The 15,081-nt window shown below is 43.5% G+C and overlaps 1 protein-coding gene across 3 annotated transcripts in view; it reads right to left on the reverse strand.

The window, feature by feature from the left end:
* Gsap (gamma-secretase activating protein) overlaps positions 1–15,081 on the reverse strand; it is a 93,168-nt gene that overhangs the window by 22,138 nt on the left and 55,949 nt on the right. For all 3 annotated transcript variants that reach the window (XR_007976545.1, XM_052173100.1, XM_052173099.1), the window contains 3 exons: positions 13,467–13,536; positions 12,854–12,936; positions 8,027–8,080 (listed from right to left, as the gene is read on the reverse strand). Coding sequence is in view for 2 of the 3 variants with exons in the window: in XM_052173100.1 (XP_052029060.1) it covers positions 8,027–8,080; positions 12,854–12,936; positions 13,467–13,536 (207 nt within the window). In the remaining variant the exon portion in view is untranslated. The remainder of the gene's footprint in view (positions 1–8,026; positions 8,081–12,853; positions 12,937–13,466; positions 13,537–15,081) is intronic.

Here is a 15,081-nt window from a genome sequence, read left to right on the forward strand (position 1 = left end):
AAAACCTAACTAGGGCAATGCATGTATGACATTCTTTGAATGGTAAATTTAAAAGGGGAAAAACAGGAAATTAAAAAATAAGAGAGAACTTAAATAAAATACACTTCATTCACACGCACATACAAATGCTCTAATACTAAACAAAAATGTGACGGATGTGCTATTGTTAAAAGGACAACAGAGGTTTGACATAGATTTTGGAGTCTCAATAAAGTAAGTTAGGTGATATTGTATACTTCTATTTAGAAACATGAAAGTCCTACACAGACAATGTCCCTTCTCTCAGTGACAGAAAATCTCAGATCCTTAAAAACTGAGATGTATTTCCAGGGTAGATAGGAATGCTGGGATCCGGGCCCACTCCTTAACTTTCTTCAGTGACTCCTGCCCTTTTCTTTATTTATGGTAAACCTATCTTACCTATCCCTTCTCCCTAGTTTGTATTTTTATAATAACAATAATTTAAGCAATAATTATTCTTATTCTTTGTTGTGGTCGTGTCATAATCATCGGACCAATCCTGCAGTCTTAACCTCTACAGCCTTTTTGGTTTCCTACATCTGGTCATGAAATCCCAGCGCTCAAATAAGAAACTAGTCTGTCCTGTGGTGCCATCTAGTGGTCAATTTGGTTATAGGCAGGCCTGCTTTACCTTAGGATAATTTACCTCAATTTTGCCCAGAGAGAGAACTTGGTCCCTTTAGGACCAATACTCTTGCTCTTTGGCGTCCTTTTTAAACAAACAAACAAACAAACAAACAAACAAACAAACTTTCTCTTTATTTTAAAAAACTTGGAGAGCCAGTAAGATGGCTAAGCAGGTTAGCCTGCTGACCTGAGTCCGATCTCTTGAGCCCCACAGGGTGGAGAGGATCAACTCCCAGAAGCCCTCCTCTATCTGCACACCCACGCAGGCAAACCCACATGAATGAATGAATGAATGAATGAATGAATATTTTTTTCTAAAGTTTGTTTTTTATCATAGTCTTGAGCTAACCAAGAATAACAGAAAACGTGTGAGCAGGTCCATGAACACCCTTCAAGGGTGCTAGAGTCCCCGGGTGAGACAGAGTGTACACACAAGGATATTCCTGGGGGGGTTGTTTATCTACCATGTACCAGACCACACAAGACTGGGGAAAGCCCTTTCCGAGTTGTGTAATTCATGATAATTATGCATAATTAAGCAGCTGCTGAGGAAGACTCATCCAGGGAGCCCATGACGCAGCTGCCGGGGATTACCCATGCACTGAAAGTGACGTGTCAGCCAAGTGCTTACAGGTGACCCAATAAACGCATTCGTTCACCCGGCTGTACGTGAGTAGAATTATTTTTTAGATGCCCCATCTGAAATAAGTGGACATTTGTCCGCGTCTATCCAGGAAAAGTCACACAACAGAAGACAAAAGATCTGCATTTTAAACAAAACAAAAATTAAAACTTAGTAAGAAATAGTGTTAATCAAAGACCCCACAAACATTCCCATTTGAACAGAGAGGATTTCTGAAGTCTGTTGGTCTAGCATAACCTCCACGTTCTCTTACTGTCGGCAAATGTATCAGCATACGATTGGCAAATTGATGACTGCCAATTGAAAGGCCTATTTGGAAGACTGAAAAACTCAGGGCCCAGGGAAATAGAACGAAATGGAGGATGAAGACGGCATGTTCAACGGGGGTGGTGGTGGGGGGACGCTTGGAGAGTAAACAAAGCCTGCAGGTCCAGAGCACAGGCTCTGAGCTCTGGTTCAGCTTTGGGAAGGTAAGAGAAGATGAAGGGCCCTTTGCAGTCGGTGCTGGATAGCAGCCTCTAGTTTGGGTTTTCCAGCCTCAGCAGCCATTAGAAACCATGCTGTCTGCTTGAGCTTAATGGCTTGAGGGAATGGTCTGAAGCCTCATGAGTTTGTCAGGTTCAAGCATGGTTTGAGCCTGTCCTGGTGATTGCAGTCAGCCCCGCCGCTGAGTCTAAGTTAACGCCAACCTGCTCATTGGCCCAGAGAATAAGATGCTGCACCTGGAAGGGGAAGGAAAATGAAATAGAATGTGTGCATCCCCACCTAATCAGCCCAGCTCAGCAGCAAAGCACGTGGAGTCTGGGTGTGGCCGGGCACTCAACTGACACTTGACTAAAGGGGAGTTGAAAGACATCCAAATACTGTCCCCATGAAGAAGGACAATGCAAAATGACTTCTTAAGACACATTTACCAGCTACTGGAAAAGTGGAGTCTTTTGTTTATTTTGAGACTGTCTCTCTATGTAGCCCTGGCTAGCCTGAAACTCCCTTTGTTGACCAAGTTGGCCTCAAACTCAGAGTTCTGCCTCCTCAGTGCTGGGATTCAAGGTATACACTACCATGGCTAGCTCCCAGTGTTCTTTTAAAAAGACAAAACATGAGAACTAAAGAGATGTCCCAACAGTTAAGAATACTTGCTGGTCTCACAGAACACCTGGGTTCAGCGCCCACAGGGGCCAGCTATCTACTGCTCCAGCTCCAGGGATCCAAGGGACCTCTACCGCACCTGCATGCATCTAGTGTGCACACAAACATACAGGCACGCACGTACACATAAACTAAATAAGCCTTTAAAAATATACAAAAGGGCTTTGTGAACAAAGCTTATGTAGTCCTTGGGGGTCTGGCTTAAGAAGCCATCAGATTCTTAAGGAATGGCCAAAAAGCATTTTTCTCCCTGCACAAAGAGGAGTTTCAACTGCTTAACTTAGGAAGAAAGTAAATTATTCCCATCTCTTCTTCAAAACGCACCTCCCTTCATCTGTCTCTGAAGATAAAGCAAACACCACAAGCAACCGATCACAACTATCAATTACACGGAAGGGCCAGTTACATTAAGGGATGCAGTAAACATCTGCCTCTCATTTCCCAAGGACGCCCTGGCCTTGGTCCTACGTCTGCTGCTTAGCCAGCGTCTTAGGGGAGGAGGCCCAATCTGAGAAACCCTTTCCTCTCTGCACAGGACACAGAGAGCAAAGCTAATATACCAGCCTTCCTAGGATCCTCAGTGACTCTCATCTCAAGACCAACTTCTGCTTGCTGTCCAGAGAAATCCAGCCATGCGTGCATCATGTCTAACATATATAAAATGTCTTATAAATGTCTTTGTGGATAGAAGTTTGAAAGGCAGCATGCTAAACTAAGAGCGTTGTGTGGGAGCATCCCCACATGTGGCAAACAACTGGAATTCTTGAGGCTGAGTACTAAAACAGCTGCAAGCACACAGTTATCTTATTGAAGCCTTGGGGATATAAATAAACTTCCTCCTGTTCCAGTGTCTGGCAGAAATTCCACTTCCTTGACCCAACGAGGGGGTTTTATCAGCCATTCCATTTGGTTTTTTTTTTTTTATGGGCTGGACAATTTTAAATGTAATCAATAATTATGGCCGTCTATCTCACATTTAGCTTTCTTGGAGCATATGCCAGCCCAGAGCGGCTGATAAAAATGGAACAGAAATATAATTTTCTAGCAGGGTCTGGTTCTCAGTTTTATAGCTAGTAGGCAGGTAGTCTGGCTATCCAATCTCTACAGAAATGGCAAGAGTTAGTTCGCTACCCTGAGGCTCTATGAGTAATAAATAATACTGCTTCGTGGTATCATAAAATTACGTTCATGGCATTAATTGAGGTCACTGTAAGTCACTCTCCCAGGAGACATATACTGTCCAAACTCTGGAAAATCGTAATCGCCCCCACTCCGCCCCAGAACCAGAGAATGAAGCCTGGAACAGAGCTTCATTTTCTCCAAAGCAACAATTGTAAAGACTCAAGGCAGTGAGCCGTCACACTGTGGCTGTGCCAGTATTTCAGATTGCCAGCAAATGATGGCATCTGTCTGGGGTGGGGGAGGCTCCAGGGGGAATCAGTGCCTTTTGTGCTTCACCAAGCAATGGATTATGCTCTTGCCCTGTCTAGTTAAAGCAGCTTTCAAACATGTTGAATGAAGAAGTACGTAAGTCTGGGTGAACAGCTCATGTGGCAAACACCTTCTCCTCAGAAGCCCAGGAGCTCTACACCTGAGAGACCGCAGGATCCACAGCGCAGGCCCTGGGCAGGAGTGCTTCAAGTCTTCCTGGCCTTCGCAGTCTCCGGGTCAGGTACTCAGTGATCGCTGAACACGTGACTAAATATATTAACAATATCTGATTTTGAGCCAGACGTGTGGGGCACACTTGGAATCTCAGCACTTGGGGGGTGAGGAAGGAGAGAGGGAGTGAGGGAAAAAGGGAGAGAGAAAGAAAGACAGAGACATACAGAAAGAGACAGAGAGAAGTAGAGAAACAGAGAGAGAGACAGAGACAAACAGAAAGAGATAGACAGACAGACAGACAGACAGAGAGACAGAGAGAGAGAAGGAGAGACAGAGACAGACACAGAGAGAGAAAACCACTTTGGTAAAACTGCCCAGTCCTCTGCCTGAGGAGCACTCTCTTCTTTACCTGTATATTTGAGTAAGCCATCATTTCCCTCTTTGCTTTCCTGTAGTTAAATAGTTTTAGTGGCTTCTTGTCTCACTATAAAATTAGGTGCTGCTGGGCGTGGTGGCACACGCCTGTAATCCCAGCACTTGGATTTCTGAGTTTGAGGCCAGCCTGGTCTACAGAGTGAGTTCCAGGACAGCCAGGGCTACACAGAGAAACCCTGTCTCGAAAAACAAAACAACAACAAAAAAATAGGTGCTATTTTTAGCCTTTTATGCAATTTTCTGCTTCCTCTGAGCAGCCCATAGTTTACCAAGGATCCAAGCCCTCCTTAGGAAGGTCAGTCTTGGCATTTCTTTAAAGTGTGGGCCTTGTTCCTATATGGTAATTTTTTTTAAATCAGAGCTTTTTTAAGATTTTTAAAAATGTATATGAATGTTTGCCTGCAGGCATATAGGTATATGTGTACCGCATGCACGCCTGCTACCTGTAGAGACCAGATGTCAGATCCTTAGACCTGGAGTTACAAACAGATGTGAAACTGGGACTGAACCCAGGTCCTCTATGAAAGCAGCAATGCTCTTAACCACTGAGCCATCTCTCTGGCTCCCTCCCCATGACATGTTTTTAAGATTATTTGGTAAACCATTTACAAAATAAGGAGGCTTTTTGTCTTTCAGGTGACAATTTTCTTAAAAAAATAACTGGTGTACCTGCCCTAACATGGCCCCAAGTCATAGTCCACTCAGCTCCTACAATGAGACACCATCAACTGATAGCTTGTAAATGACAGACATTTGTTCCTCCAGCTCTTGAAACTGGGACATCCAAAGTCAAGGTGTGGGTGAACCCAGGGTCTGTCAAGTGCCCATTTCGTAGACAGTCATATCTTCATTGTGACATCATGAGGTAGGAAGGATTGAGTTGCGTTTCATGGATCTTTAAAAAAATAATAATAATGACCAATCCAAATCATAAGGGCATGGTTGTCCCCTCCTAAAGCCACCACACTGGGGATCAGAACTTCAGCATCCAAATCTGAGGGGACACACCTGGACTACAACCCTAGACGGAACACGTCACAGCACGAGGGGCTCTCGCGTCTTGCTTTGTCCCCCCTTCTTTGACTTTGCCAGTAGAGAGGAAGTATAGTCAGAACTCACTTAATACGAGTCAATAAGGTTATTGTGAGCCAATCATGAATTGGCTTCTAATAAGCCAGCTTGGACAAAAGACAAAAAAGAACTTCCACATTTCCCTTATACTTATAAAATGAAAGCACACAATGTTGGTAAGTTTGTAATAAAACCAATAACCCCCTAAACCCTTTTGTTCTTAGATTTATGTATATGTATGTGCATCTCTCTGTGTGCATGCCACATGTATGTGGGTGCTAGTGGAGGCCAGAAGAGGGTGCGGAATCCCCTGGAACAGAGTCAGAGGTCACTGTAAGCCATGTGATATGGGGCTGGGGCCCAGACTGGGGTCCTTCGGAAGAGCAGCATTGCTCTTGACCCCCGAGTCATTTCTCCAGCCCCCTGAATCTCTTTGACCATGTAGATCACCACAACTTTCATTGGATATTAGTTTAGAAGAAGAAATCAAAGCTATAAAAAATGTCATAGTGTTTTACTCTAAGACATACTCAACCTTTGACTTTGGAGGGATAAACCAATAGAAAAACTACATGTATAAGAATATATAAAAATGAAATATTATCTTTATTAGATAAAAGGAAAAAATGTGTTACTAGGGATTACACCCAAGATCTCACATGTGTGAGGCAACCACCTTACCACCAAGTTATTTTCCCAGAAAATGTTTGTATAGTGTCTAAACACAGTTAAATACCTCAAACCAGAAGATCGATCAAATGCCAATTCAGGAGAATCATTACTTCATGTAACAACACAAAAAATGTTTATGGGTTCATGTTTGATCAAATGTTTCTAGATTACCATAACTACCAAATCAAACATACATTCCTATGGCAGAGGCAAAGAGAATGCAGAGGGTGGGCAGTTATGTACGAGGAGCTATAGAACTAATTGTAGGTTAGCTTTATTCTGGCTGGTCATGGTGGTAATAGATGCCTGGAATCCAAATGAATCAGGGGCTGAGGGTGGGAAGGCAACTGTCTGGCAAGGACCCAAGTTCAACCCCAACATGAAAACAGAACAAAGAAAAGAAACCCTCGGTGGGTTGGTAGGATTATGAGTGAGAAGAAGATAAAGAAGATGAAGAGGAGGAGAAGGAGAAACAGGAGGAGGAGGAGAGAAAGAGGAAGAGGAACAGGAGGAGGAGGGAGGAAGAGGAAAAGGAGGAGGAGGAGGAGGGAGGAGGAGGAGGGAGGAGGAGGAGGAAGAGGAGGAGGAGGAGGAGGAGGAGGAGGAGGAGGAGGAGGAGGAGGAGGAGGAAAGATTGCCCCCATCACTGCCTATAAAGCATGACCTTCCCTGTCACCCTCCCACATCAGGAGGGTTTTGCTGGCTCCACACTTGCCTCTGGACAGTTGGCCAGTCTATTTTCCAGGGCCCCTTAGGACCCAAAGAAGAGCCACCAAACCAGCCTTCCCAGCTGTCAGTGCAGCTCCAAGGATCCAAAAGAATCAAACATAATGAAAGGTCTCAGCACAAGGAGCAGCCGCCATGCTGCCGGAATCTGAGACGTCGCAGGCCAGGCTGTCATTATCAGCAGCAACAGACAGCAAATCAGGAAAGGAGCTGAAGGGAACAGAGCTCACGACCCCAGCTTTTAACTACGAGTAGATTCTTTCCCACTCACCTCACCCCTACCCCCCCATCCTGAAACCAGAAGATCGCAGACAGACACAAAGCCCCTCCGTGACAGGAAACAGCTTGAGGCAGGCCAAACAGCGAGCCATCGTCTCACTTTTGAGAGATGAAGAGGCTGCTCTGAGAGAAACAAGAAATCCCAGTCCAGTTTACTTAAAGATTTTATGAGTGGATATTGGAAGGGGGGGGGAGAATGTGTGTCTCTGTGTGTATGGGTGTGTGTATGTATGTGTGTGCACGCGCTTGTGTGCATTTGTCTATGTCTGTGATGTGTATGTGTGAGTGTATCTCTGTGTATATGTGTATGAACATTCATGTGTGTATGTATGTATGTGTATGCGCATGCATGTATGTGTGTATATGTATGTATATGCATATGAGCATGTTGTATGTATGTGTGTATAAGTGTGTGTGTATATATGATATGTGCATGCATGTATGAGTGTGTGTGTGTGTGTGTTTGTTACAAATCAGGCAACAATGAATTCCAGCCTCTCTAAAGACGTGTTCTAAGAGCTCCTTCAGTAAAAGGCTTTGTGGCAAATATTGGTGGGTTAACCATGGTTCAAGTTGGGCTCTGTAATTCTCTATCTTCAGAAAACCTCCCTCTTCAAACAGTCCTATATAACATCATACCATCAGTTGATACGCAGGCTCTTCAGAAGGACCCTCAGGCAAGCCAACCTCCCCCAAGGCCCCAGCTTTCTCTGCCAGACTGCAATACCTTTTGAAACCACAGTAATATTGGGGGCAGCAGAGGTCTTCTCAACATGACTGCTTCACAGCACGACTTACCTTCATAAGAGGCAGTGGGAGCTCCTCTGTCACGAGCTTTATTCCAGGAATTTCCTATGACAGGGAAACATAAATGCAAGACATCAACCACCCACACTCAGGCCTCCAGGAAGCGTCTTCTGCATAGACATAGGCCGAGGACAGCCAGCTTCCTGTGTGATAACCTCTACTTTAAATAACTTCCTAGCACAAAAATAATACAAGAGTGTGTATCTTGCTTTGGAAAATTAAATATTCTGGTTTCGTTTCTGATTTGGGCCTTTAGTTTGTTTGGTTGGCTGGCTGTTTTTTGTTTTTGGAGGGGTTGGGGTTTTGTTTTGGGTTTTTTGGTTGTTGTTTTTCTTTTTCTTTCTTTCTTTCTTTCTTTTTTTTGTTTTTTGTTTTTTTTTTGTTTGTTTGTTTTTTGTTTTTTGCTTGTTTGTTTTTGAAAGGGTTTCTCTGTGTGTAGCCCTGACTGTGTCCTAGAATTCATTCTGTAGACCAGGCTGACCTCACACTTATAGAGATCCACTTGCCTCTGCCTCCCCAGTGCTGAGATTAAAGGTGTGTGCAACCGTCCCACTTTTTTCTTTTTCTTTTTTTTTTTTTTTAAGTATTCCTTAAATAACAGCTGACAGGTTCTCTAAAGAGAGAGGAATACATATTGAGGGAAAATACAGAGCACATACTGTATTTTTAAAAATTTCTACTTTAAGAACAAATGGAGCAAATTATATTCAAACTATTAAAGTCACAATTAAATGAAAGCATCCCACTATCCGTACGCCTTCCTTTCTGCCCGTCTTCTTTCACTATTTGTAGTACGAGTTGGTCCTGTCCTCTCTAGAAGGAACAAAAATTCATGGGGTTCTCACACACTGTGGTCCGCCGAGATCTCAGGAGCAGGAAGGAGCATCTCATTGAGAGCCTGTCCAGTCCAACACTAAAGCTTGTGCAGTTCGTGCTAGTTAACCCACCCCTGGCATCCTGCTAACCAGTGCTAGTTAACCCACCCCTGGCATCCTGCTAACCAGTGCTAGTTAACCCGCCCCTGGCATCCTGCTAACCAGTGCTAGTTAACCCGCCCCTGGCATCTGGCTAACCAGTGCTAGTTAACCCACCCCTGGCATCCTGCTAACCAGTGCTAGTTAACCCGCCCCTGGCATCCGGCTAACCAGTGCTAGTTAACCCACCCCTGGCATCCGGCTAACCAGTGCTAGTTAACCCACCCCTGGCATCCTGCTAACCAGTGCTAGTTAACCCACCCCTGGCATCCTGCTAACCAGTGCTAGTTAACCCACCCCTGGCATCCTGCTAACCAGTGCTAGTTAACCCGCCCCTGGCATCCTGCTAACCAGTGCTAGTTAACCCGCCCCTGGCATCCTGCTAACCAGTGCTAGTTAACCCGCCCCTGGCATCCTGCTAACCAGTGCTAGTTAACCCACCCCTGGCATCCTGCTAACCAGTGCTAGTTAACCCACCCCTGGCATCCTGCTAACCAGTGCTAGTTAACCCACCCCTGGCATCCTGCTAACCAGTGCTAGTTAACCCACCTCTGGCATCCTGCTAACCAGTGGACATTGGAACAAGCTGGTGAGCCAGGAGCAATTGGATGTCTAATCCAGGCAAGAGAAAAAGAAGGCAGGAGGATCAGGAGTTCAAGGCTATCCTCAGCTTCACAGTAAGTGTCTGGACTAGGCCTTGGCTGTATGAAACCCTGCCCATTAAAAAGGGGACAGGGACCAAATTTAAAAGGATAAACCTCCCAAATTGCCCTCACCCCATGGATACTATGAGAAAATGTCTCTGTGTTAACTATGTAGTTTGCCTTTCTGCCAGTCAATTCAGATTTCCTTCAAAATGTAGATGGCACTAGAAAGCAATTTAAGAGTACCTTGTCAAAATGTCTGATTGGGGGGGCTCATGGATGGCTGGGTCGCTGACACACTATTGATATGGGAAGAAAGTCACCTGTGGTGACACCGTAAACTGCAGAACATCAGTGCTATTGAGTTCCTGTAGGAGCACAGAGTATCTGTGGTAAGGATCTATATGTGTTTCTGTCACCACTGCTCATCGACAGACACCTCAGAACAGCCCTGCGATTTCTGTGGTGGTTAGTATCGATTCTCATCTTGGCATTGTCTAGAACATCTCTGACATGTCTGTGAGGCATAAACGAATTAGGTGGATTGAGGCGGGAAGACTAGCCCCGAATCCAGGCACCACCCTTTCCTTGTGGGTACTGGACTGCAGAGAGATTAAATCCAGCAGGGCTGAAGCATTTATAGCTTCTGGTTGTGGTACGGTATGGCTGGCTGTTGCCACCATGCTTTCTCCACCTAAGAGGACTGTATCCAAAAACCTGTGGGAAAAATACCCCTTCTCTCTTAAACCAATTCTTGTGGCATTTTTTTTACAGCAAGAAAAAAAAGTAACTTTCGTAAATTCTAAATCGTATTTTCAAATATACAATAGTATTTTTTTAAAATAACTAATAATTACAATGCACAATTAGAATTAGCTACCAGTGAGAACACTCTACTTTCGAGTATTTGACTTAATTGTATGGAAGGCCATTGAAATGCATGGACTTTGGGTACAATTAAATTCGGTGTGTGGGGTTTTTGGTGTTTATTTGTTTTTGTTGTTGTTTCATTTTTTTGTAATAGTATTTATTTTAAAATCCAGTTGCTGCTAAGTGTGGTGCTAGACAGCTATAGTCCAAGTGAGAGGCTTCTAGGCTAGCCTGGGCTAAATAGTGAACTCTTTGTCTCAAATTTAAGAAAAAAAAATCCAAGTCAATCTTTCCATCAGATGTGTGAACTTACTACTTCCTGTCAGAGCAAGGGTTAGGAATGGTTGTCGACAGGGGAGGGGAACACTGCATCATTGCTAAAGAGGAAGATAGATACAAGGAGCGTGGGATTGGAGGAGCCCTTTTAAGGGAACTCACTGCAACCACAAGAAGTTTTACAGGCACTCAGTAAACCCCAAGGTAAGTCTAGTGTATCAGGGTTATAACTGTGGGTTTCTCTACATTTTCTTGTGGGACTTCCTGTGTCATTATGTGAATGTCCACAAAGTCTCCTGGGCTCCAGAGAGCCTTGAGAGATGAACAAACGAATCCCTGCCCATTGGGATGCTGGCCTCACACGGCATCCAGGTAAGAACACAGCCCAGGGACCACCGCTCCCAACGCTGCCTCTCCACAACAAAGTCACAGGACAGGAGAGCCGTGGGGAACGCACAGAGGGGGTTGAGGTGTGCAACTCCTGACCCAATGGTGTAACCTGCAGGCTTCCTGCCACATAACCACACTCCGCCTACACATCTGTAAGTTGTTTAAAAGAAAAATGAAGTGGGTGACTAGAGAAAGGAGAAGACCGGTCTTTCCCCTCGTAATTTTACACAGAAATCTATTAACTATAAGGCAAAAACCAGCAGAGAAGGCCCTCGGGAAATCACTACTATTGTAAGTATCAAAAACTTAGAAATTAATCAAACGTAACTGTGTATGGTGGTGCATGCCTGCAAGCCCAGCACTTGGGAGGGAGGGGCAGACGGGTCAGGGATTTCAGGTTGTCCTCAGCTGCACGGGCAATTGAGGCAGGCCTGGCTGGGTTATATGAGCCCATGTCTCAAAAGAAAACAACAACAACAAAATTAAGTAAATCAAATGTATTTGAATGTTTCTTTTTTTTTTTTCTTTAGACAGGATTTCACTACTGCGTAGCCCAGGCTAACCTCCAACTGAAAATCTTCCTGCCTAGGCCTCCTGAGTATCAGATGACAAGCGTGCTCTTCATCTGCCTCCATTGTGCTGAGACAAACAAAATACACCGTGAAGTGCCACAGTGTAGTACATATTTCCCAGTGCCTGCTGCCTAACTTAAATGTATTGCTCTAAACACCGTTTTAATACGGCCAACCCCTGCTTCAAGACCAAGCACACAGCTCCATCTTCTAACTGAAAGGGGAAGAGGCAGGTGCTGTGGGCTGCAGTCCACCGAACAGCACCCTGGTGCATCGCCGCCTACCGTAAAAGGCGTCTAGACCAACAGGAAGCAAGGTTTCGATTCGCCCTGAAGCTTTTGAGTTGCCTAACTTTCTTTATAAATCTTTATAAAAACAGGGAAAGGGGGTCCCAAAAGTCAAACTGTACTAAGTATTACCACAGCGGTCTAGCCATTCCTCATTCATAAAATCTATTCAATACTTGAATCTGGTCAACGTAGGAGTCAAAGTGTCCTTTTATAAGAAGCCCTCACTGAGGTTCTGTTCCGCCTGTCAGAAGTGTGACGGTCACCCTGTGTCTGCCCCGTCATGCCTAGTGCTTTATGTAAACTCTTCTAGCAGCAGAAGTGATTCAGATTTGGCTTTTAGATTTTGAAATCCTTCATATACATGAGGTCTTTTAGTGAGAAAACAGAAACTTAAATGTGAAATTTATTTGTCTTTCCTAACATACACACACACACTTTAGAAACATGCCTTTGAGTCTTCCCAAAGCATCCAACTCTTATTGACACAACAATACTCCTTTTGCATAGGCATTTCAGAATATGTGTACACATATATAGAGATATATATGCATGTATGTAGATGGGATTTTACCACATAGGCTAAATTCTTCATATGTGGCTTCATATTAACCTTTAAAATGCTCCAGATTTTGCAGCATTTAGATTTTGGATTTTCTGGTTAGGGTTGTTTATACTGTCTGACAAGAAATTTCACTTTGGCTGCTTGTCAGTCAAAGCCAAAGTGAAATTATAAAGCTGGTAATCATCACAGGGACGGTCCCCCGACCCACAGTGGTGAGCCCACCGAGACGTTGTTACTTACCGCGTTCCAAGCCTGCAGAGAAGAGTATGGCAAGAACATGTCCATGTCACCCAGCTCTGGATACACACTCCAGAAGGCAGCAGCTGAGCAGATGTTAAAAAGAGACATAACAGAAACAGAGAAGTCAGCATGGTGATTTAACCAAGGCCGGGAGACCGGCAAGTCCTCGCCACCTCATCTACGTCTCCGGAGGTTAACCATTGTGATTTTATCTGTAGCTTTAAATGTTCAGGTGCTCCTTTTACAATGAGAATAGCATTTTTAAAAAGATCATTTGGCACTTCTTCCAGACGACATGATCACACACACACACACACACACACACACACACACACACACAGAGCCAACCAACATAAAACCGGGCTACGAAAGATGCATTTTACTAAAATTTTTGTTAATAAGGTTATAGAATCAAGATCTGATCTTTATCTCATCAGTCTCTGGAAACCACAACTTCTTGCAAAATCCACAAGAGAATGGAATTTCATTAACCACCGATTGCAATGAAGTTAAACAAACCCCCAAACCTCCTAAACAGCATTTGGACCCAAGCATTCATTATCAGCTTACTGATTTCCCAGACAGCTTACAACACAGCACCAGCAACACTCACCGATTAGAAATTCTTGAATGAGGTCAAAAGAATGGCAGTCAGGGACATGCTCAGAAATCCACTGGATAATCTTCAAAAAGAAAGGCCACAGAACTCTGTTGGCTTTTAAATCTGTGGTACATCCCACCAAAGTAATAAAAAAATGTAATGTATAATATATAATATATAATATATAATATATAATATATAATAAATATATAATATATAATATATAATATAATATAAAATATAAAATATAATATATAATATATAATATATAATATATGTATAAATATGTAATATATGATGAATGAAGTTTTAAAATTCTACATTTATTTTGAAGTACCCTGAAAATATACCTACATCCAGCTTAAAAACCAATAGAGTGCTGGCTAAGTATGATAGTATTATAAATAAGGTTATTTGTAGATATCCTTTTAACAGAACTCCAGAAGAACCTTCCTCAACCCAATATGCATTTTTTTTCCAAGAATGAATGGTGTTGTACAAAGTACCCATCAAGAGATCTACTGGACACAAGAGCAGTGCATAACAAAACCACTGGGCTTACAGACACCAGCCTGGGGCTAAAATCCAGGGCGGCCATCACTGTAAATGAATACCATCATGTCACCTACCCTGAAGGTGCCTCTGTATTTCCCTTCAGCTGACAGACTTAACCCATTATATCAGCAGCTTCTCACACAATTTCTATCCCTCAGTTCAACCGCTGGAAGAGAGACGTCCTTATCTGTCACTGCATGACTGAGGGAAGACATGCCCAGCCAAAGCCCACTCTCAACAGGGTGCTTTATTCTAAATCTACTGTGCCAGTTGTACCTATTTTTACATAGGCAGTTTAATCAAAATGTCTACAAACAAGTTCAAAGCAGATTGCATCCGTAAAAGTTGCGTATCGTGGCAAGATTCAAAATCCCATTTCTATGACATGACGAGACTAGAGTTGGATTCTGAAACTCTAAGTGACTACATGCAGAGGAAACAGCTATAGAGAGCGGGTAGGGGCAAGGCTTTACTGTTCTCCACATTATGGATCTCCTTAGAAATAAAATGTTTAGGTGCCAAGGAGATGGCTCAGTGGGTGAGGTGACTTCCATGCCAGCATGATCCCTAGAACCCACATAAAAATGGGGCACAGCACATGTCTGTGACCCCAATGCTGGGCGGAGGCAAGAGGCACCGGCTGGCCAGCCTAGCAGAAAAGCAAGGCTCCTGTCTCAAAAATTAACATGGAGAATGCCTAAAGAAGACACGCAATGTTACTTCTGGCCTTCTACACACATACACATAAATGTGCATGCACACACATGTATGTACACCCATGAAGACACACGTGAAAATGTATCCACATGCACAAACCTTTCAGGAAGGACAGGAAACCAGAGAGTATTGGTTTTATGGAAGTAAAACAAGAACAGGCCTTGGTTTACACTAGAGGTAAACAAACAAATATATATTTTTATGGTTTTTTAAGTGTACTTTTTTTTTTAACTAACTAGCCAACTACTAACCCCAGTCATTACTGATTGATAAGAGGATTTTCCTGACTTTTTAGAATAGCTTCAGAACGTAAACAATAAGACAGTGTGCAATACAAAATAAGCTATCTTATTAA

Source organism: Apodemus sylvaticus, chromosome 2, assembly GCF_947179515.1.
Source record: "Apodemus sylvaticus chromosome 2, mApoSyl1.1, whole genome shotgun sequence".
NCBI lineage: Eukaryota > Metazoa > Chordata > Mammalia > Rodentia > Muridae > Apodemus > Apodemus sylvaticus.